At 56.9% G+C, this 20,781-nt stretch overlaps 2 protein-coding genes across 2 annotated transcripts; both read left to right on the top strand.

Moving 5' to 3' along the window:
• Positions 1–1,179: 1,179 nt before the first annotated feature.
• LOC311205206 (proteasomal ATPase-associated factor 1-like) lies at positions 1,180–14,378 on the top strand (the record flags this gene model as incomplete). Its single annotated transcript, XM_084279543.1, has 12 exons — positions 1,180–1,226; positions 1,318–1,358; positions 2,535–2,638; positions 3,517–3,606; positions 4,639–4,737; positions 5,976–6,126; positions 7,838–8,032; positions 9,614–9,705; positions 11,182–11,297; positions 11,938–12,020; positions 12,854–12,936; positions 13,943–14,378. The coding sequence occupies 12 exons, from the start codon at positions 1,180–1,182 to the stop codon at positions 14,018–14,020; spliced, it is 1,179 nt and encodes a 392-aa protein (XP_084135669.1). The 3' UTR covers positions 14,021–14,378.
• A 634-nt stretch (positions 14,379–15,012) lies between these two features.
• On the top strand, positions 15,013–19,290 carry LOC311188573 (dnaJ homolog subfamily B member 13-like; the record flags this gene model as incomplete). The annotated part of the gene is made up of 8 exons (XM_084260026.1): positions 15,013–15,080; positions 15,368–15,471; positions 15,755–15,916; positions 16,421–16,578; positions 17,806–17,919; positions 18,103–18,216; positions 18,314–18,390; positions 19,080–19,290. The coding sequence occupies 8 exons, from the start codon at positions 15,013–15,015 to the stop codon at positions 19,231–19,233; spliced, it is 951 nt and encodes a 316-aa protein (XP_084116152.1). The 3' UTR covers positions 19,234–19,290.
• Between the last annotated feature and the right edge of the window lie 1,491 nt (positions 19,291–20,781).

Raw genomic sequence — 20,781 nt, 5'->3', positions numbered from 1 at the left:
GCTGTTGCAGAGCCGAGCCTCAGCTTGGGTACCCCAAGCGCTCCCAGTTTGGGCTATTTTGGACCGGAAACACCCATCTGTGCCCAGAAGCATCCCCTCCCCCTGGTGGCACAGACAGAAAGGAGCCCTTTGGCCACCAACAGATTTAATTCCCCAGTGCTGCTGCCAGAAAATCGGGGTCAGGGGTGTGTGGCTGCCCCCCACACCTGGGCCACTGGGGGTGGGCTGGGTGACAGCACCAGCACCAAAGGTCCCCAGTGATTTCAGTTCCCAGGTGGTGAAGCAGGGTGGGCTTGGTGTGAGCCAGGTGCTGCTCCACGGGGCTGGGTGTCACGCTGCCGGCGTGCCATGCACTCGCCGAAAGCACGGACCTGGGGCTGGCAATGGCGCCAGTCCTGCCGCGCCGCCATGCAGTCCTGCAGCTCCCGGTGCTGCGCGGCGCAGCCCGTGCGTGAGATCATGGCGTCCACTGGGTCCTCCTCCTCCTCCTCCTCAGCCTTCTTCAACGATGGAGGGTTCCTGGCGTGCCCGGGTCTCGCCATCGCTGAGCCAGGCTGGAGCAAGGAAGCAGGGTTTGGGGTGCTACCTTCCCCTTCTTTGGGGGCACCCACCTGCCCTGCCCCTGTGGGTGTCCTCATGCAACCCCAGGAGGAGCTCAGCACCCCTCACACCCCATGCAGCCTACCGCCCACTCATGGGGGCCCAGAACCTTCCCAAACCCACCGGTGCCTATCTCCCCTACTCCCACCCACGGGTGCCCAGCAACCTCCCAAATCTAGGTGTGCCTGTCTCCCCTGCCCCTGTGCCCCCTACACAAATTTCCGGGTGCCCAACACCCCACCCGTGGGTGCTCAGCACCCTCCTCACCCCCCACCTGCCCTTTCGCCCAGGCACGTGCCGTGCACTTTCTATGCCACTCCCGCGGGGGTCCAGCACCGCCCCCCACGGCCCCCCCATACCCTTCCCCCTCCTTGGCCCCCCCATACCCCTCCCCCTCCTTGGCCCCCCCATACCCCTCTCCGTGCCTACCCAGCGGCGCAGCGCGGCCCCTTTAAGCCCGGTGACGGGGCGGGGCGCGACCGCGGAAGCGCCCGCTCACTGGCGGCGTCTTTCCCTTTGCGCTTGGCGGGGGGCGGCGGGCTGGCCGGAGGCGGCAGAGGCGGCGTCGGCCGCGCTGGGATGGCGGCGGCGCTCCGGGTGCAGAGCGACTGGAGCCGGGCGCTGAGGTGGGCGCCGCCCTCGCGGTCCCCTTCCCCCCGCTCCCTTCTCTGCTCTCTTTCCTCCGGCTCCGCTCACAGCCGCTCTTCCTCTCCGCAGGAGGGACGAGGGTGAGGCCTGGCTGAGCTGCCGCAGCCCTGGTGAGTGCTGAGGCGGTGTGGGGGGGCTCAGGGGGTGGCGGGCTGGGGCGAGAGGAGGCACACGGGGACACAGCACGGGCAGTGCTGTCAGGGACCGCAGAGATGGTTGAGTCCCGCCCCCTGCCATGGGCAGGGACACCTCTCACCAGCCCCAGCTGCTCAAGGCCCCATCCAACCCAGCCTTGGACACCTCCAGGGAGGGGGCAGCCACCACTTCCCTGGGCACCCTGTGCCAGGGCCTCACCACCCTCAGAGGGAAGAATTTCTTCCCATTATCCAATCTAAATCTCCCCCCTTCCGGTTTAAACCCATCCCCCCTCGTTCTGTGTCTCCCTGCCCTTCTGAAAAGTCCCTTCCCAGCTTTCCTGTAGCCCCTTCAGGGACTGGAAGGTGCTGTAAGATCTCCCCAGAGCCTTCTCTTCCCCAGGCTGACCCAGACCACCTCTCCCAGCCTGGCTTCACAGCAGAGGTGCTTCAGCCCTCTGAGCATTTCTGTGGCCTCCTCTGGGCTTGTTCCACCAGTCCCATGTGCTGCTTACGTTGGGGACTCCAGAGCTGGATGCAGTATTCAAGAAATTAATTAGGTTTTTATCTAGTATAAACAGGGCAAGTGAATAGTTTTCAACTCTGTGCTCATGTTTTGTTCTAAAATCTGTCTCTAAGGGCTAAATTATATGAAAATGCGCCAGGCTGGGTTGGTGTAAAGAATTGCAGCAAAATTCCTTTCAGGTCCAGCTGAATCCATAACTTTTCCTTGAGTTTGTCAGGTTAATCAAGATCTTACTCACTTTTACAGTGCTAAACCTGAGGTTGAAACTAATAGCATTTACAGGATCCTAGAATCCCCTGGGTTAGAAGAGACCCTTGAGTTCACCGAGTCCAATCAGGGCCTGGTCCACCTCTAGATCATGTCCTTAAGCTCTTCATCTACACCCCTTTTAAATACCTCAAGTCTGGGGCTTAAGGGGGTGGAGGGGTGCTGTGGGTTAGGAGAGGTGAGGGCAGTTGGGGGGCTGTGTAAGGAGTGAGGGCGGTTGGGAGTGTTTCCTGTGTCTCAGGGAGGGCTGAGGGTGGTTGGGAGGGGTGCCCTGTGGTTTGGGGCGGGCTGAGGGGAAGATAAGCTGGGGAGGGGGTGGGGTTGAGAGGTGGCTGAGCTGATGGCTGTTCTCCCCACAGGGAAGCCCACCCTGTACGGCAGCTTGACCCGCCGTGGGCTCAGCACTGAGGGCGTCCCTGACATCGCTGCTTCCGAGGGCTTCGTGGTTGGGGAAGTCACCGAGGTGCTGGGGTGGGCTGGGGGATCGGTAACTGCCTTCTGTGTGTGAAGGGGTGGTACTGTTATACCAGCCAAAATAAGAGCCTAAAACTGTTTCCCAGTTCCCTGCATGGATTATCCAGCTGTCCTTGGCACCTCGCCTGTGCTGGGTCCTGGAGCTGGTCCGTAGCATCCGCTCATGAGTCTCCCTCTCTGGAGGTATTCAAGAGCCATCTTGAGTTCCCAAGGTGAACTCAACTACAAGCCCCAAGCTGCTGTTCCCAGACTGCCACTGGTCACACACAGCCAAACTGGTGAGGTGGAACAGGTCTGGAACGAGGTGTACAGGGAAGGCAACAGCTCCCAGCAAAACAAAGTATATGGAGCAGGAGATCACCAGTATCTTCTCATGGAAGAACTTTTCCTGGTGAGGGTGAGGGAGCCCTGGGACAGGCTGCCCAGGGGGGTGTGGAGTCTCCTTCTCTGGAGATATTCCAGCCCTGTCTGGATGCCGACCTGTGCGCCCTGTCCTAGGGAGCTGCTTTGGCAGGGGGTTGGACCTGATGATCTCCTGAGGTTCCTTCCAACCCCTGGGATTTTGTGATCATGCTGGGGTCGTGTGTCCCATAATCTTAGCATCTCCTGACTTAGAAGGGACCCACATGGATCATAGAGTTCAACTCCTGGCTCTACACAGGCCCAGCCAACTCCTGTGGCCATAATGGCCATCACTTCCCACCCCAGGCTTTGTGTCTTGCAGCAGTAGAACGAAGCAAGCCCAACACTCTGCTTCATCCCTCCTCAGGCTCTTGAGAGACCACAGCCAGGTCCAAACCACAGTTCCACCTCGACAGCCTGACGGCCCTTCTAACTCTTCTTCTTCCCTTTTCTTCCCTCCTCTAGAAAAGCATTCTCGTTTCTTGTCCACATGAAAATGCATCCACAAAGTTTCTGGCTCCTTACACAACTTTTTCCAGGATTCATCAGAAAAGTGTAAGTAACCTTGTGAAATGAGGTGGGGGGGAAACACATGGGACTGACCCCGAGCTTTCGCAGCGTGTCTCAGGCGTGTTGCATGCTTGGTCTGAGGGTTGACCAGCAGTGTGACTTCATATTTGAACTGGGTCATTAAATGTTATAGGATCAGAGAAACTTGGGGAAGTTGCTTGTGATTGGGAAAGCTGGAGAGCTGGGCAGGGAGAAACCAGGTGAGGTTTGATAAAAGCAAGTGGAGAGTCTTGCACTTGGGAAAGAATTGTACAGGCTGGGGGTGAGCTGCTGGAGAGGAGCTCTTCAGAGAAGGACTTGGAGGTCCTGGTGGGTGACAGGGTGGCCATGAGCCAGCAGTGTGCCCAAGGAGGCCAATGGGATCCTGGGGTGCATGAAGAGGAGCGTGGCCAGCAGGTCAAAGGAGGGGATCATCCCCCTCTGCTCTGCCCCGGTCAGGTCACACTTGGAGTGTTGTGTTCAGTTCTGGGCTCCCTGGTATAAAAGGGACAGGGATCTCCTGGAGAGAGTCCAGAGGAGGGACACGGAGATGATGAAAGGCCTGGAGCATCTCCCCTGTGAGGAAAGGCTGAGTGAGCTGGGGCTGTTCAGCCTGGAGAGAAGCAGCCTGAGAGGGGATCTGATCAATGGTTATCAATATCTGAAGGGTGGGACACAGGGGGACATGGCCAGCCTCTTCTCAGTGTCTGTGGGGACAGGACAGGGGGCGATGGCTTCAAGTTGGAAGTTTCTTGGGGTCCCTTCCAACCCAGACCAGTCTGTGATTCGATGATTCTTGTCCTTGTGTAAGGGTGTTAAGTGTTAGAAGAGCGTTACCAGGCTGGAACTGTGAAGCCGTGGTGATGGAAACTCTGCGCGGTGCTTTAAATCCCCCCAGCAGTGTATGTCTGGGGGTGACAGTAGCACCCGGGGATGTACTTAGCAGGTCTCCCCCAGCAAGGAATTAGGCTCTGGAGCAGAAAACCCTATGTAGGAGGTGACACAAAGCTAATGTTTGGTGTTTCCACCCTCCTGCAGGTTACCTGTCTCGACATTTCCAGCGGCGGTGGGCTCGGCGTGTCAACCAGCACAGATGGGACCATGAAAATCTGGCAGGCTGCAAATGGAGAAATAAGAGTAAGAGCATCTAGCTTTGATGTTGTGTGTTGGCTGTGACCTTAACAAAGTCCTTTGACCATGAATTCAGTCAGGCTACCCATACACTGTGGCCTAGGGAAGGTGGGAACCTGACTTTTGATTGCAGAGCTAATTGAAATTATCCACCTGGGAGGTTTGAAGTTCAATCTCTTGGAAAGCCTGACTGCTCCCAAGGGAAATGATGGCTGGCAATCCAGAGGGAAATCCCAGGTTGAAAACGAGAAAGGGTGGTTAGGAATGACAGCTCCTAACCTGTGTGCTGCAAGCCCTGAATTGGCTTCTGCAGTAGAGAAGAGGTGAGGAAAAAGACTCCTGCCTGTGATGAATTAACTGGGTCGTGGCTAGAAACACCGGTTACTGTGGTTCTTGTGCAGCTTGACCTGTCAGCTGCTTGTTTAGCAATGGATAAAGACATTTCACCCGTTCTTAGAACCAAATGTAGCATCCTTTGCTGTGTAATTAGCGACTCCAGCAGTGGAGGGAGGCACAAAATGGACCTGCCAGCTCTGTGCCTGCCTCAAATTGAGATGAGTTCCCTTGCAAGAACCCAGACCCAGAGGATTTGAGCTTAATCCACTGCCCACGTGTGAACACCAAGTTTTAGAATCCCAGACTGATCTGGGTTGGAAGGGACCCCAAGGATCACAGAGTTCCAACCGCCCTGCCACAGGCAGGGCCACCAACCTCCAGGCCTGGAGCTACACAAGGGTGCCCAGGGCCCCATCCAACCTGGCCTTGAACACCCCCAGGTACAGGGCACCCACCCCCTCTCTGGGCAGCCCGTTCCAGCCCCTCACCACTCTTTCTGGAAAGAACTTCCCCCTAATATCTAATTTAAACCTCCCCTCTGTTAGCTTTAATCCATCCCACTTGTCCTGCCATTAATTACCCTTTTAATAAGCCATTTCCCCTCCTGTTTATCTGCTCCCTTTAGGGAAGGGAAGGCTGCAGTGAGGTGCCCCCAGCTCCTTAAGCCTTTCTCCGTAGGGGAGGTGCTCCAGCCCTCTAATCATCTTTGTGGCCTCCTCTGACCCCTCTCCAACAGTCCCACATCTTTCTTGTGTTGGGGCCCCAGCTCTGGACACAGGACTCCAGCTGGGGCCTCCCGAGGGCAGAGCAGAGAGGGACAATCCCCTCTTCTCCAGTGTCACAGCTCAAGAGTCGCTCTGTGTAAGGGTGATAACAATGGAACTAGCACGTAGTTCTTTGTTTTCCAGAGACTGTTGGAAGGCCATGTGTATGATGTGAATTGTTGCAGGTTTTTTCCATCGGGCCTGGTGGTTCTGAGTGGAGGAATGGATGCCCAGCTAAAGATCTGGTCAGCAGAAGATGCCAGCTGCGTAGTAACATTTAAAGGTCACAAAGGAGGTACAGAGTGCTCAGGCTTTAAACACTGCTTCATCTGCCATGTGTATAACTGTTTTGTGCCTGAGGGGTAACGGTCAGTCACCAGCCTACTGGAACAGGCTGCCCAGGAGGGGAGAAGCCTCCCTTGTAAGGCAAGACAAGACAACCCCTTTTTCCTTTTTCTCCTTTGGGTTTTGGGGAAATATTTTGACTCCTCCAAGTCTCAGGATGTCACCATGTGAAGATGCCCTGGCTGCAGGGCTAACCAAGGGTCAATAAAAGCTGGGACTTGGCTACAGAAGCCCAGCCAGAGGTAGATTTTGAGTGGCACGTGGCCAGGGCTGTGGGCTTTGGCTTCTGCCCCCTCAGAAATCTGAAATGCGTTTAAAAGATGTGCCGGTTCTGAGGATAGACCTGGCTGGAGCTGTGTGGAGCCAGGAGTTGGACTCGGTGATCCATATGGGTCCCTTCCAAGTCAGGAGATTCTGGGATAAACAGCTCTAGGGTGAGGCTGAAGGCCACTCTCTACAGGGCGATGACAGGAAGAGTTTCATCTAGTGCAGTCACTACAGATATTTCTATTTGAGTTCTGGGAGCTTGATAGAATCACAAGGCTGGAAAAGACCTTAAGATCATCAAGTCCAACCATTCCCATCCTAAGCACAACCATAACCCTAAGTACCTCATCTACCCTTTTTTTAAAACACCCCCAGGGGTGGGGACTCAGCCCCCTCCCTGGGCAGCCTGTTCCACAGCCCCACAACTCTGCCAGGGAAGAACTTTTCCCTCCCATCTGAGCTGACCCTGCCCTGGTGCAGCTTGAGCCAATTTCTCTTTGTCCCATCTCCTGTCCCCTGGCTGAAGAGACCATCACCCACCTCTCTGCACCCTCCTGGCAGGTCAGTGGAGGCACTGAGAAGGTCTCCCCTCAGCCTCCTGTTCCCCAGGCTCAACACCCCCAGCTCCCTCAGCTGCTCCTCAGATGATTTGCAAAGCATCAATTAAATCCTCTAACCATCATTTTTCAGATCCAGACTCAACATCCCCATGGTTAACTCTTTTGGGGATGTTAGCAACTGGAATGAACTGTGCTTCTGATGTTGCTGTAGCTGGATGATGTGGATGCTTCTTGCCCCACACAAGCCTTAGCATGATCCAGAGTTGGGCTGGGCTTGGACTTCTGTCCAAGTTAGAGGCTGATTTTGGAGCTGGAAACTCAGCTGTGGTATCAGCTCAGTCTGAGGCAAGGTGTTGCCAATTATTTTACTGGTGATTCATGAAGTCACAGAAGCATAGGGGTTGGAAGGCACCTCCAGAGCCCATTGGGTCCAACCCCCCTGCCAAAGCAGCTCCCTAGGACAGGTCACACAGGTCGGTGTCCAGCCGGGGCTGGAATATCTCCAGAGAAGGAGACTCCACACCCCCCGAGCAGCCTGTCCCAGGGCTCCCTCACCCTGACCATGAAAAGTTCTTCCACGATACTGGTGATAATCTGCCTTTGTGCCAGGTGATGGCTCCTGCTCCATATGCTTTGCTTTGCTGGGAGCTGTTGCCTTCCCCGTACACCTCGTTCCAGACTTGTTCCAGCTCAGCCAGTTTGGCTGCGTGTGACCGGTGGCAGTCTGGGATCAGCACTTTGGGGCTTGTAGCGGAGTTCACCTTGGGCAATGAGCTGCGGCGTCTGTCTGTCTTCCATGCTGTCTGTCTGACTGTGGCCTTTGCCTTGACACAGGTATTTTGGACACTGCCATTGTGGATCGGGGAAGAAATGTCCTCTCCTGCTCTAGGGATGGCACCGTGCTTCTCTGGGACTGCGGGAAATCCTCCTGCCTGGGTGTCATCGCTGACTGTGGCTCTCCTGTCAACGGCATCGCTGTGGGTGCTGCTGACAGCTCCCTCAACCTGGGCTCACCTGAAAAAGCTCCTAGTAAGGATCTTGCTCTTAAAAATTCGTATTTCTTCTCCTAGCCCAAACTGCTTAGGTTTGTCACCAATAATGCTGAGTGTGGGGCTTGCTTCTGTGCCCCTCCTATCTGGGGAAGGGACCCTGGGTGACCAGACCAGAGCACTCTGGTCCTGTGGAGGAGTTGAGCGTTATCAAGCAGGTTAAGACCGATTGAGTCTCTCTAATTGCTCCTGGGGTGTCTCAGTTACTGTTACACAGCCAGGGAATTTGAGTATTATAAAGGAAAAGCTTTATGTGGAGTGAACTGGAGACACATGGCTCTTTCCTTGTGGTGGTGTGGCTCTGGCTGGAGGCCAGACACCCACCAAAGCTGCTCTGTCAGTGCCCTTCTCAGCTGGACAGGGGGAAAATAGATATTGAGGGGCTCAGGAGTGGAGATAAGGGCAGGGAGAGATCATTCCACAATCAGCGTCACGGGCAGAACAGACTCAACAGGGAATAAAGGAGAGAGACTCTGGTTGATGGCACTGCCCTGCACCCCCAGTGACACCAGAGTCGGGTGATGAGAAGTGTGGCCAGATCTTAAAGCACCTCCCCCCACCCCTCCCTTGTCAGCAGACTGAGCTTTAGCCAGGATTTCGCTCCCTTCTTCCCCAGATTGTGGCACGGGGAGGGTCAGGGACTGGGGGAATGGGGATTTGGGTCAGTTTCTCACGAGCTGTTTTCCTTCCTTCTTAGCTGGGGAGGGAGGGATGGGGGCATTCCTCACCCCCTCCCCCTGCTGCACTGTGGGGTCCCACCCACAGCAGACAGTCCTCCAGGAACTTCTCCCAACATGAATCCTTTCCTGTGGGGCTTGAGCTCCTCACCAAGTGCCTCAGCGTGGGTCCTTCCATGGGGAGCCGACCTTCAGGCCCAGACTCCTCCAGCCTGGTCCCCTACAGGGTCACAAGCTTCCCTCCCCCCCGCCCAGCAGACCTGCTTCGGTGTGGGTCTGTCTGTCCACAGGCTCCAGGTTTCACTGCCAGGAGCTTGCTCACACCTGGGATTCCTACGGGGTCACAGCGCCCTTCAGGTGTTCCCACCTGCTCCAGCACGGGATCGTCCATGGGCTGTAGATGGGATCTCTGCTCCCTGTCATCATCCATGGGCTGTGGGGGGACACCCAATCCACCATGGGTTTCTCTAGGGGCTGCAGGGGCATCTTTCTCTCCGGCACCTGGGGTGCCTCCTCCACCCTTCCCTGCCCTTGGTAGCTGCACAGCTCCTCACATCTTCACTCCCTTCTCTGGGGGCACAAAGCAGCTGCTTGAGGGTTTGTTTCTCCTCACTGTGGTTCCCAGAGGTGCTGTGACCATCGCTGATGGGCTCAGCCTTGGTCAGCAACGACTCCGGCCTTGAGCCATCTGGTGTTTGCTCTGTGGGGCCTGCAGAGAGCTTCTGGCTGCTTTTTTGCAGCCCCCCTTCTCCATGAGAACCCAGCCACCCAAAACTGTGAGACTCAGGGTACAGAGTTAACACCATTACGGGTTCAGCTGTCGGGTTTGGGTATCACCAAGGCTCATTCCGTCCCCCGCTGGAGTGAACTGATGTCTTTGTCAGGTGACCGTGAGGTTGGGACAGAAGGGAAAGTCCTGCTGCTGGCTCGAGAAGATAAGAAGCTTCAAGCAGTGGGACTGCAGAGCAGGCAGCCGGTAAGGGGACTCTCAGAGGTGTTTCCCTGGGGAAGGTGCTAGAAAATCCGCTCAGAGGCATCAGGCCTTTGGCTTCTGTTTCCTTGGGTTGGAAGCTGTGGGTTGTGTGGCTGTGCAGAGCACTGGGCAGAGGAATGAAACCAGGTTCAAAACAACCCAGATCAGTGAGGTGGTTAGTGTTAATCCTGTTCCTTTCCCCTGGTGAGGTCCCCCCCAGGCCACACAACGGGACAGAGCCAGGCCAGGTGGTGGTGGGGAGCTGATCCACCTGCCTTTGGGCTTGTGTGCTCCCCAGATACGCTCTAAACGAAACCCCAGTACCACAAAGTACTTCCTACTGTGCCAGATTTATTTGAGAGGGGGGAGGTTAAGGATTAAGAATTGGCTCTGGAATTTAACCCAGGTACTGGGTTAAATGAAAGGCTCTTTAAACACTGGCCAGTAGATGTCATTGTGAGTGCAGGAACCACAGGCTGCCTCCTGCATCCAGAGTGGAAAGCTGCTCTTGGTTCTGCCTGGTGTTTTAACCACGGTGTGAAGGGAACCTCAGGTGGTCAGCAGTCCATTGCTCTCCTTTTGGAGAGGGAAGATGGTGGTGAATGGAGTCACAAGTGGTGTTCCTCAGGGGTTGGTCCTCCAACCCACCCTCTTTAATATCTTCATTGATGATTTGGAGGAGGGAATTGTGTGCTCCTTCAGTAAGTTTGCAGATGACACCAAGTTAGGGGGAAGTGTGGATCTGGCAGAGGATCGGAATGCCCTCCAGAGGGACCTGGGCAGCTTGGATCGATGGGGAGAGGCCAGTGGGATGGAGTTCAACACGGTGACACGACAGATCATGACGTGAGGAGGTCTCCCCTCAGCCTCCTCCAAGCTGAACACCCCCAGCTCCCTCAGCCACTCCACGCAGGATCAAATCTCGGCCTTTTGGCTAAGAGTGTAGTGTCTCTTCTTATCAGTTTAATATCTGATACGTCCTTGATGAGAGGGTTTTATATTAAATGAATTTTTGGTCCTGGGAGTTGAACCCTGAATTTGCCTGTGGCAAGGGGGTGGGAACTTGGGGTCCCTTCCAACCCAGACCATTCTGTGATCCTGTGATTTGCCCTCCAGCCCCTTCCCCAGCCTGGTTGCCCTTCTCTGGACACATTCCAGGACCTCGACGTCCTTCTTACGGTGAGGAGCCCAGAACTGGACCCAACAGTCGAGGTGCAGCCTCACCAGTGCCCAGTCCAGGGACACAGGATCATTGAGTCCAACCCCAGGATCCAGGAGCATTTCCTGACTGCGCCGTGTCTGCTGACTTGGCGAGACTGATCCTGGAGACCTGTTCTCCTGCCCATCTTGGAGCAGGGCTGAGGGGTTACTCACCTGGCTCTGGGTTTGCCAGTTTGTGCTGTGGCTCCTGGAACTTCTGGGTGTCCCGTGGCCTCATCTGTCAGTGTCTGACCCTTGCATTTGTTCCTGTGTCCTCAGGTGTTCCTCTTCATCGGATCCGATGCGTTCAACTGCTGCACGTTCCTCTCTAGTACCTACATCCTAGCAGGGACTCAGGATGGGAACATCTATCAGCTGGATGTGAGAAATATTAAGTGAGTGTGTGCCAGGAGCTGTGAGTTATTGAACAACCAACATGATCTCCTACTGGAAGGCGACCTGCTCAGTAAAAGGATCATATAATCATAGACTGGTCTGGGTTGGAAGGGACCCCAAGGATCATAGAGTTCCCACCCCCTGCCACAGGCAGGGCCACCAACCTCCAGGCCTGGATCTACACAAGGTTGCCCAAGGCCCCAGACCATCCTGGCCTTGAACACCCCCAGGGACGGGGCACCCACCACCTCTCTGGGCAGCCTGTTCAAGAGGGAAAGGTGTGGATGTTGTCTACCTGGACTTCAGTAAAGCCATTGATGCTGTTTGTTAGGGCATTCTCCTGGAGAACCTGGCTACTCAGGGCTTGGGTGGGCTTACGCTTCACTGGGTAAGAAAAAGAGCTGGATCCCCGGGCCCAAAGAGTTGTGGTGAATGGAGTTAAATCCAGTTGGTGGCCGGTCACAAGTGGTGTTCCCTGGGCTCAGTTCCCAGACACTCCTGGGTGATCACTGATCACACCCCCACGTCCTGCAGATGTTCCTCCTGTTATCTTCTAACCCTGAGCTCGTATTCACGCATTGGGGTGGGCTCCTGACTACAGCCTGTAACCACCTTCCTTGTTTCTTCTCCTCCTTCTAGTGCTCCAATCCAGGTGATCCATAGATCAGGAGCACCAGTGCTTTCGCTGCTCCCATACCGAGACGGATTTATCGCCAGCCAAGGTACCTCAAGTGTTCCCCTCTTCCAGTAGAAATTGTAGAAGCAAATTGAGGAGCTTTGTGCTCTTCGTTACCCTTTTACATATAAGCACAGTCTGTGTGGGCAGTGTGTCCCTGGCAATGAGTGAGGGGATGTAGCTGTGTTACGTGGCTGCTGTTGGCATCGTGAGTTCCGTTCCTCACCTTCCCTGTGTTCCTCCAGAATAGGGTCTGAGGGCGCCTCTCGGCTGCTAGAGCCTTTTCTCATCTCTCTGACATCTTCACAGCATGTTTCCCTCTGTACCCTGTGATCAGTGACCCTGTACTGGGCATTGGTGAGGCTGCTCCTCCAGTGCTGAGTCCAGTTCTGGGCTCTTCACCATAAGAAGGACATTGAGGTCCTGGAGCGAGTCCAGAGAAGGGCAGCCAGGCTGTGGAAGGGGCTGGAGGGCAAATCCTCTGAGGAGCGGCTGAGGGAGCTGGGGGTGTTGAGTCTGGAGAAGAGGAGGCTGAGGGGAGACCTTCTCAGCACCTCCACTGACCTGCCAGGAGGGTGCAGAGAGGTGGGCGATGGTCTCTTCAGCCGGGGGACAGGAGATGGAACAAAGGGAAATGGGCTCAAGCTGCGCCAGGGCAGGGTCAGCTCAGATGGGAGGGAAAAGTTCTTTCCTGGCAGAGTTGTGGGGCTGTGGAACAGGCTGCCCAGGAAGGGGACTGCGTTGGACTTGATGAGCTTAAAGGTCTTTTCCAACCTCAGGATTCTGTGCCCAGGCCTTTTCACTGGGCCCACTGGAGCTGTCTGTAATTAAGAGCGTGGCTCACTTCACTAATCGCCCTGTTTTCCTTCCTCTGGCCAGGCGATGGAACCTGCTTCATCATTCAGCAAGACCTCGATTACATCCTGGATCTCACAGAAGCGGACTGTGACCCTGTGTACAAGGTGAGGGATGCTGTCTTATCACCCCAGGTAAGGGGTGTAGGGAAGCTTGATGCCAGGTAGCAGGCAGCTGCCCTTATCTCAGGACTTGGCAGCCTGCACCTCAGGTTCCTTCACACAGTTGCCTTTTAAGCTGGTTTCCCCCCCTCCCCCAAATAATCTAAATATTTGGCATAAACAAACCCTCTGGCCTTTTATCTGCATCATGCAGGAGCGATACCAAAGCAGCAGAGTAGCTTGGGTGTTGTAGCAGCTCTGGCAGAATTAACTGAACTGTGAATTAATTGCTTGGAGGATCCTTGGGGGTAGAAGCAACAGCTGGCTGGGCACTGCTGCCTCTTCTCTTGCCCCCTGGTGACTCGGGACCCAAAAGCAGGCCTCTGGCTCCTGTGTTTCCAGACACTCCGCTGCCCTTGGGAGTGTGACATGGGTTCCCTCAGCTCTCAGCTTGGTGGTGCCAGTGGAAATGTGCTTTTGGTTTTAACCCACAGAATCACCAGGTTGGAAAAGTCCTTTAAGCTCAGGGAGTCCTGTCCTGTGCTGACCCAGATCTCTCAGTCCCTCATCTCCCCATCTGTTAAACACAGCCAGGGGTGGGGACTCTCTGCCCTCCCTGGGCAGCCTGTTCCACAGCCCCACAACTCTGCCAGGGAAGAACATTTCCCTCCCATCTGAGCTGACCCTGCCCTGGTGCAGCTTGAGCCCATTTCCCCTTGTCCCCTGGCTGAAGAGACCATCGCCCACCTCTCTGCAGCCTCCTGTCAGGTAGCTGTAGGTGCTGAGAAGGTCTCCCCAACCCACTCCAGCTCTGCCAGCCGGTTTTCCCCCTTCTAAGTACCACTGCTGTGGAGGCTGAGATCTGACCCACACAAGTCCTTGGTGTCTCAGCCCCTTTTTGCATTTAACAGAAGAACCTCTGTTTGAGGGAATCAATGCCAGAAACAGGCTGTTAGCTGTCACTTGAGCAGCAACTCTCCTTAAATCCCACTTTCCCCTCCCTCTTTTGCAGGTAGCTGCTTGGGAGAAGCAAATTTACACGTGCTGCAGAGATGGCATAGTGAGGAGATACCAACTTTCTGACCTTTAGTTGCCTGGATCAGTGTGGAGTTGCACCAAAGTAACTCTTCCAAGCTTATTTTCTGGGGTGGTATGTTTGAGGTGCGTGTGTAGAAGCTTCTGAGGCCTGTGGAATCTTCTGAGGCTGTTGGGATGAGCGGGCTCTGTACAGCTGGTTTTGGGGATGTTTCTTACTGTGGGACAACTTTGGATTTTATTTTTTTAAATTTGGAGAGAGGGGCTCTGAGGTGTCAGGGAGGGTCTTGTGCTGCCACACATCTTCTCACTGCTGGCATGGGGCGTGGGGCGTGTGTGCAAACTAATAAAATATATTGGATGTGGGGGTGACCTTATGGCAGAATGGCCTGAAATAAAGCAACACAACACCATGTGGGAAATACATTTTCACAGACTCACAGAACTGCAGGGGTTGGAAGGGACCTCCAGAGCCCATCGGGTCCACCCCCCCTGCCAAAGCAGCTCCCTAGGACAGGTCGCACAGGTCGGTGTCCAGACGGGGCTGGAATATCTCCAGAGAAGGAGACTCCACACCCCCCTGGGCAGCCTGTCCCAGGGCTCCCTCACCCTCACTGGGAAGAAGCTCTTCCCCAGATTGGTGTGGAACTCCCTGTGCTCCAACTTGAGGCCATCGCCCCTTGTCCTGTCCCCACACACACTGAGAAGAGGCTGGCCATGTCCCCCTGTGTCCCACCCTTCAGATATTGATACCCATTGATCAGATCCCCTCTCAGGCTGCTTCTCTCCAGGCTGAACAGCCCCAGCTCACTCAGCCTTTCCTCGGAGGGGAGATGCTCCAGGCCTTTCATCCTCTCTGTGTGCCTCCCTCCTCTGGACTCTCTCCAGGAGCTCCAAGAAAACTCATTTTAAAAAGCCAAAGTGTTTTTAAAAGGAAATAGAAGGAACCCGCGGGCGAGGCGGGGCCCGGGGCGGGAGGGCAGAACTGCCCCTGCCGTGCTGCCCTGCGCGGCCCGGAAGCGCCGGGCTCCATGGCAACGGGACGCCATGGGGCAGAACTACTACGCCGTGCTGGGCCTGGAGCGGGGGGCCGCGGACGCCGACATCAGGAAGGCGTGAGGGGCTGCGGCCTGGCGGAGAGGGGAGCCCCAAGGCCGGCCGGCCCTGGGGGTGTGCGGGACGGGGGTGTTGGGGATGGGGGAAGCCCCGTGTGTCTCCGCAGCAGGGCCCTGAAGTGGGAGGTGGGGAGGAGGGAGGGGCCTGGGAGAAGCGGCAGGGCCACAAATCCTGGGAGAAGGAGGGAGGGAGCAGCCGGGGCTGGGGGTGTCCTGTCCCCGCGTCCCCGCCCCCCCAGGGCTGGCTGGCTGCAAGGCTGGCTTTTCCCTTCTTTTCCCCTCCATAGCTATCGGAAACTGGCCTTAGAGAATCATCCATTCAAATGCAAGGAGCCCTGGGCACCGGAGAGGTTCAGGCAGCTGGCAGAGGCCTATGATGTGCTCAGCGACCGTAAGTGTGGGGACAGTCCCTGCCCCTGGGTCTGGGGGGGGGGGTGGGCCTGGCAGTGAGACGCCTCTGCTCCGGCCAGAGGTCTAAGCCCCCTGTCATTAGCACCCTATGGAGGTGGCATCAGCCCTTGAGCCCCAGCAGCTGGCAGCTCTTCCTGCTGCCATCCCACTTGGAGAGGGATGGAAGCCCTTCTCCAGCCTCTTCCCGATCACAGCCTGGATCTCAGGCTCTTCCCCTGCTGTGGGAGACCATGGCCGGTGCTGACTCCTCCTTGTTCCCTAAGCCATGAAGAAAGGGATCTACGACAAGTATGGAGAAGAGGGTCTCAAAGGTGGCATCCCCTTGGAGTTTGGGGACGAGAACCCCTGGAGCGTGGGCTACGTGTTTCACAACAACCCTGACAAAGTCTTCAGGGAGTTCTTTGGTGGAGACAACCCCTTTGCAGGTAGGTGGGGGTGACACTCTCCTAACACATGAGCATGTGGCTGTGAAGTTTAACAGGGGCAAGTGCTGCATTCTGCCCCTGGGAAGGGGTGACTCTGGCTGCACACCCAGGCTGGGGGATGAGACACTGGAGGCCAGTCGTGCTGAGAGGGGTTTGGGGGAGTCTTGGTTGATAGCAAGTTACCCTTGAACCAGCAGCATGTGCAAGCAGCCAGGAGGGGCAACCACATCCTGGGGTGCTCTGACTTGACCTGTGTGGAGCCAGGGGTTGGACTCGATGGGCCTTATGGGTCCCTTCCAGCTCAGGAGGTCCTGGGATTCAAAATAAACACACTCCTAGGGAAAGACCACTTCAGCTGGAGCGGGAATGTGGTCACAAGCAGAAGGAGATGAGAGGTTCCTGTTTGCCTGGCATCCTTGGGGTGCTCCGTGATAAGGAGACCCCAGGGGACTCCCCGACCTCTGGTCAGAGTGAGGTGACCCCCTGCTCTGCTCACTCACCCAGAGTTCTTTGACAAGGATGGCTCGGAGCTGATCCTGCCCTTCGGAGGGCTGCGAGGAAGAGGAGCGATGAAGCAAGACCCCCCGATCGTGCGGGATCTCTACCTCTCCCTTGAAGACCTTTTCCATGGCTGCACCAAGAAGATTAAGATCTCCCGTAGGGTGGGTGGAGGTGGGGAGCTCAGCAGGGGGAGGAATTTGGGTCTGGACTCTGGCTGTAGGATGTTTTGGTGGCAGAACCTGAGGTTTTAGAGCTGGTCCTGCTCAGGGGGCTTGGCAGACCCCGGCACTCCGCATCTGTGCTGTGCCACAGAGAGGAATCTGAACCAGACTGAGCACAGATGCTGGAAGGATCTGAGCTGGTACCCTCCTCCTCTGGCTGGAGATGGGGAAATCAGCAGGAGGGGATGATGTAAAAGCTGATGGGAACAAGGGGCTTATTTTGGAGAGGGGACACAGCATTACCTGGGCAACCACAGACTCATTTTCCCTTGGGGCTGCATCTCCTTCGTGCTGTCAGCAATCTGTATCCCTCTTCCTGCTGTCACCATCTCCTGGTTCCAGCCCTGAGTGTCTCCTGCTCAGTCTGACTCCATTTGTCCCTGCCATGCTGTGGAGTTGGAGCCACCCTCACTCTCCTCTGCACCGGCTTGAACGCAGCTGGATGAGCAGAGCAGCTGTGACCCCCTCTACGTGCTGTCCCTCAGGGTGTCACAACCCTGAGGAGCAGGACTTGGGGGTACCAGTGGGTGAGAAACTGGCCATGACCTGTCACTGTGCGCTGGCAGCCCAGAAAGCCCCCCCTGTCCTGTGCTGCATCCCCAGCAGCAGGACCAGCAGGGCTGGGAAAGGGGGATTCTGCCCCTGTGTTTGGGGGTCCGCAGGACAAGGAGGACATGGAGCTGTGGGAGCCAGTCCCCAGGAGCCCCAGAGATGATGGGAGAGCTTGAGCCCCTCTGCTCTGGAGCCAGGCTGGGAGAGCTGGGCTGGCTGAGCCTGGAGGAGAGAAGGCTGCTTCTGGGGAGAGCTCCCAGCCCCTTCCCATCCCTCAAGGAGAGCTGGAGAGGGGCTGGTGCCCAGGGCAGGGAGGGCCGGGCCCAGGGAAATGGCCTTGAGCTGCAAGAGGGCAGCTGGAGATGGGCTGGGGGGCAGAAATCCTTCCCAGGGAGGGGGGAGGCCCTGGCACAGGGTACCTGGAGAAGCTGGGGCTGCCCCTGGCTGCGTCTCAGGGTTCAAGGCCAGGTTGGATGGGGCCTGGGGCACGCTGTGCTGGTGGGGGTGTCCCTGCCCGTGGCAGGGAGGCACTGGGGGGGAATTGGAGGTCCCTTCCAAGCCAACCCAGTCTGTGATTCTCTGAGCCAGCTCTTCTGATCCCCTCATCTCCCCCAGGTGATGAATGAAGATGGTCAGACAAGCACCATGAGAGAGAAAATCCTGACGATCGAGGTGCAGCCGGGGTGGAAGCGGGGCACTCGCATCACCTTTGAGAAGGAAGGAGACCAGGTAATGGTCATGGTGGGAAGTTCTGGGCCGGGTTTCCTCAGGACCAACCATCTCTCCAGGCCATGGGCACTTTGTCACATGGCTCCCAGCACAATTCCCTGGTCCTGATAGAAAACCATTTGGTTTCTAGCAAACCATCCCCAGGTGTCTTTTCAGTTTGGGTTTTTCTCCCCTTAATTTTAGGGCCCAAACATCATCCCATCTGACATCACCTTTGTTGTCCAAGAGAAACTCCACCCGAGGTTTCAAAGAGTCAACGACAACCTCACCTATGTCAGCACCATCACCTTGGGAAAGGTAAAGAGCCAAGGGAGGCAACGGGGCCAAGCCCAAACCTCTGCTTTCCCTCTGGGGCTGCAGGTGCAGCTCTGAGTCCCACTCCTGTGCCTTGCAGGCCCTCATCGGCTGCACGGTGGACGTGAAAACGCTGGACGGGCGGCTGCTCAACATCCCCATCAACGACATTGTGGAGTAAGTGCTGCTGGGCAGATGGATGGCTGGGCTGGGTGGCCAGATGGGGCCTTTCTGCAGAGCTCGGTGGCCAAGGAGATGAACAGGCGCTCGGGAAGAATCACAGACTCACAGAGTCACAGGGTTGGAAAAGCCCTTTAAGCCTCAGCCTCCTCTTCTCCAGCTCCCTCAGCCGCTCCTCAGAGGATTTGCCCTCCAGCCCCTTCCCCAGCCTGGTTGCCTATTTCTGACTGGCCACCCGGGCACACTGCTGGCTCATGGTCAGTCACCCACCACCCCCAGGTCCTTCTCTGCCTGACAGCTCTCCAGCCAGTCTCCCCCAGCCTGTAGCACTGCTCGGGGTTGTTCTGTCCCATGTGCAGCACTCCAGCCTGTTCAGATCCCTCTGAAGAGCCTCCCTACCCTAAGGCTGATCAACACTTCCTCCCAGCTTAGTGTCATGACCTCAGGATTGACCTGGAAAAAGGTGGGAAAGGCAGTGAGGTGAAGGCTGGGTGGTAGAGCCCACAGGGCACGGGACGTGGGGATGTGAGGCTGGAGGAGGACGGGCTGTCAGTTGAAGCTGGAGGAGCAAAGTGACCTCCAGAAACCCCGAGAAGTGTGCATGGGGCTCTGTGCCGTGACACGTGGCTGTGGGCTCCAGGCCAGGATTGTCCTGTGGCTCCTCAGCCCCTTCCTTTGCTTTGCAGCCCCAAGTACTGCAAGGTGGTGCCAGGGGAGGGGATGCCGCTGCTCCACGACCCCAGGCGCAAGGGCGACCTCCTCATCTACTTCAACATCTGCTTTCCCAAGAACCTTACAGCTGAGCAGAAACTGCTCTTGCAAAGGGCTCTCCTCTCCTAGGGGACAATGTCCTTCCCCTTCCCCTCTCACCAATAAAGTGCTGGAGCCAGCACTGTCACAGGCCAGAGCTGGGTGCAGCCCTGGGATCCTTGAGGCTGTTTCTCCCGTCTCTCAGCTCCACCTTGTTTTCCCAACATGGTGCCAGCCTGCAGCAACCCAGAGGGTGATGGAGGATTCTTGTGGGGAGGGGGGGAGCAGGGGGGCTTGCAGTACTCCCAGCACAGCTTATGCATGAGGACAGGGAGGGTTTGGGCGTGCGGGGGTGGCAAGGTGAGTACTGGGGGGTAGCAGAAAAGATTTACTCCAAGCCTCGCTGTAGCCATGACAACGGTTGGGCTCTGGCAGATGTGATCCCTGAGGTGCCTCCAGGATGGTGGCGATGGCCTCAGGCGTTGGGCTCAGGAGGGGACCCCCTGCCCATGGCCATTGGGCCCCATTTCAGCTGCTCATAGGTGAGGAATGTCACAAGGCTCCAGGACCTGAGCAGCAGGAACCTTCCAGAGTGTCTGGGCTCAGGATGTCCTGTCCCATCTTCCTCCACTCCAGCAGCAGCTGCGTTTTGGAAGAGGATGGACAAGGGTGGCAAACCCCTTGTAGAAAGCCTCAGGGTCCGCCCCCTCCCCCCTCCCCCATGTTGGAGCAGGGCCAAGGCGCTGCAGCTGCCACCGTCCCCATCCTGCCCTGAGCTCAACTTAACCACCTCCATGGGGGGAGGAGGCAGCAATGGTTTTTGGGGTGCCTGCTCCCTGGTTCTCCCTGTCCATGGACACGGCGGGGGGTGACAACTCAGTCTTGGGGTGGAGAGAGGGGTGGGGGCTGTCTGCTGCAGGTGCCACGGCCCCCACAGGAGGCAGGGATGGAGGTTGGGGTGCCCACCTGAAGGGATGAGGGGTGTGGGTGAGGCCTGGAAACCCCTAGAACCCCACTTGGGGCTGGCGGGGCAGGGCAGTTAGGAGAGAATTGGGGGACTCCCCAAGGCAGCTGGAGGGGACAGGGTGCTCCACAGGGAGAGTGGAGGGCTGGGGCGGGGGGTCTGACACAGGATTGGGGTGTCCCAGGAGCAGACACAGAGCAGACCCTGTGCAAGGACACAGAGAGGCAGGGGGCTGGGGGGTGGGCTGGGTGTGGCCATCGCTGTGGCATCAAGGCTGCACAGCCCACTTCAGGTGACTGGTCTCTTCTAAGGGCAGTGGGGGTGCCTCCCACCTGGAGTGGGGGGCAGTCGCTCTTTGCGCCCACATGTGGCAAGTCTGGCCAGGGACTTGCACCTCTGGCTGCAATGTTTTTCCTTTTTCCCTTCCCCTTCCCTCTTCCCCTTCCCTCTTCCCTTCCCCTTCCCCTTCCCCTTCCCCTTCCCTCCCCTTCCCTCACCTCCCTGCCTCTCCCCTCCCCGCCTCTCCCCAGTCATCCCCTTTCCCTTGGCCATTCCCAGGGGCACACCCAGGGTTGGGAGAACACCTCTAAACCCCCATGAGAGGCACAGGAGCCCCAAGCTCTGCTGTGACCAGGCCCCATAGGGGCAGTTTATTGGAAGCAGCAGGCAGGAAT

The sequence above is a fragment of the Gallinula chloropus genome (assembly GCF_964237585.1).
Source record: "Gallinula chloropus genome assembly, chromosome: 1".
NCBI classification, from domain to species: Eukaryota; Metazoa; Chordata; class Aves; order Gruiformes; family Rallidae; genus Gallinula; species Gallinula chloropus.
This window is presented reverse-complemented; position numbering and strand designations above follow the sequence as displayed.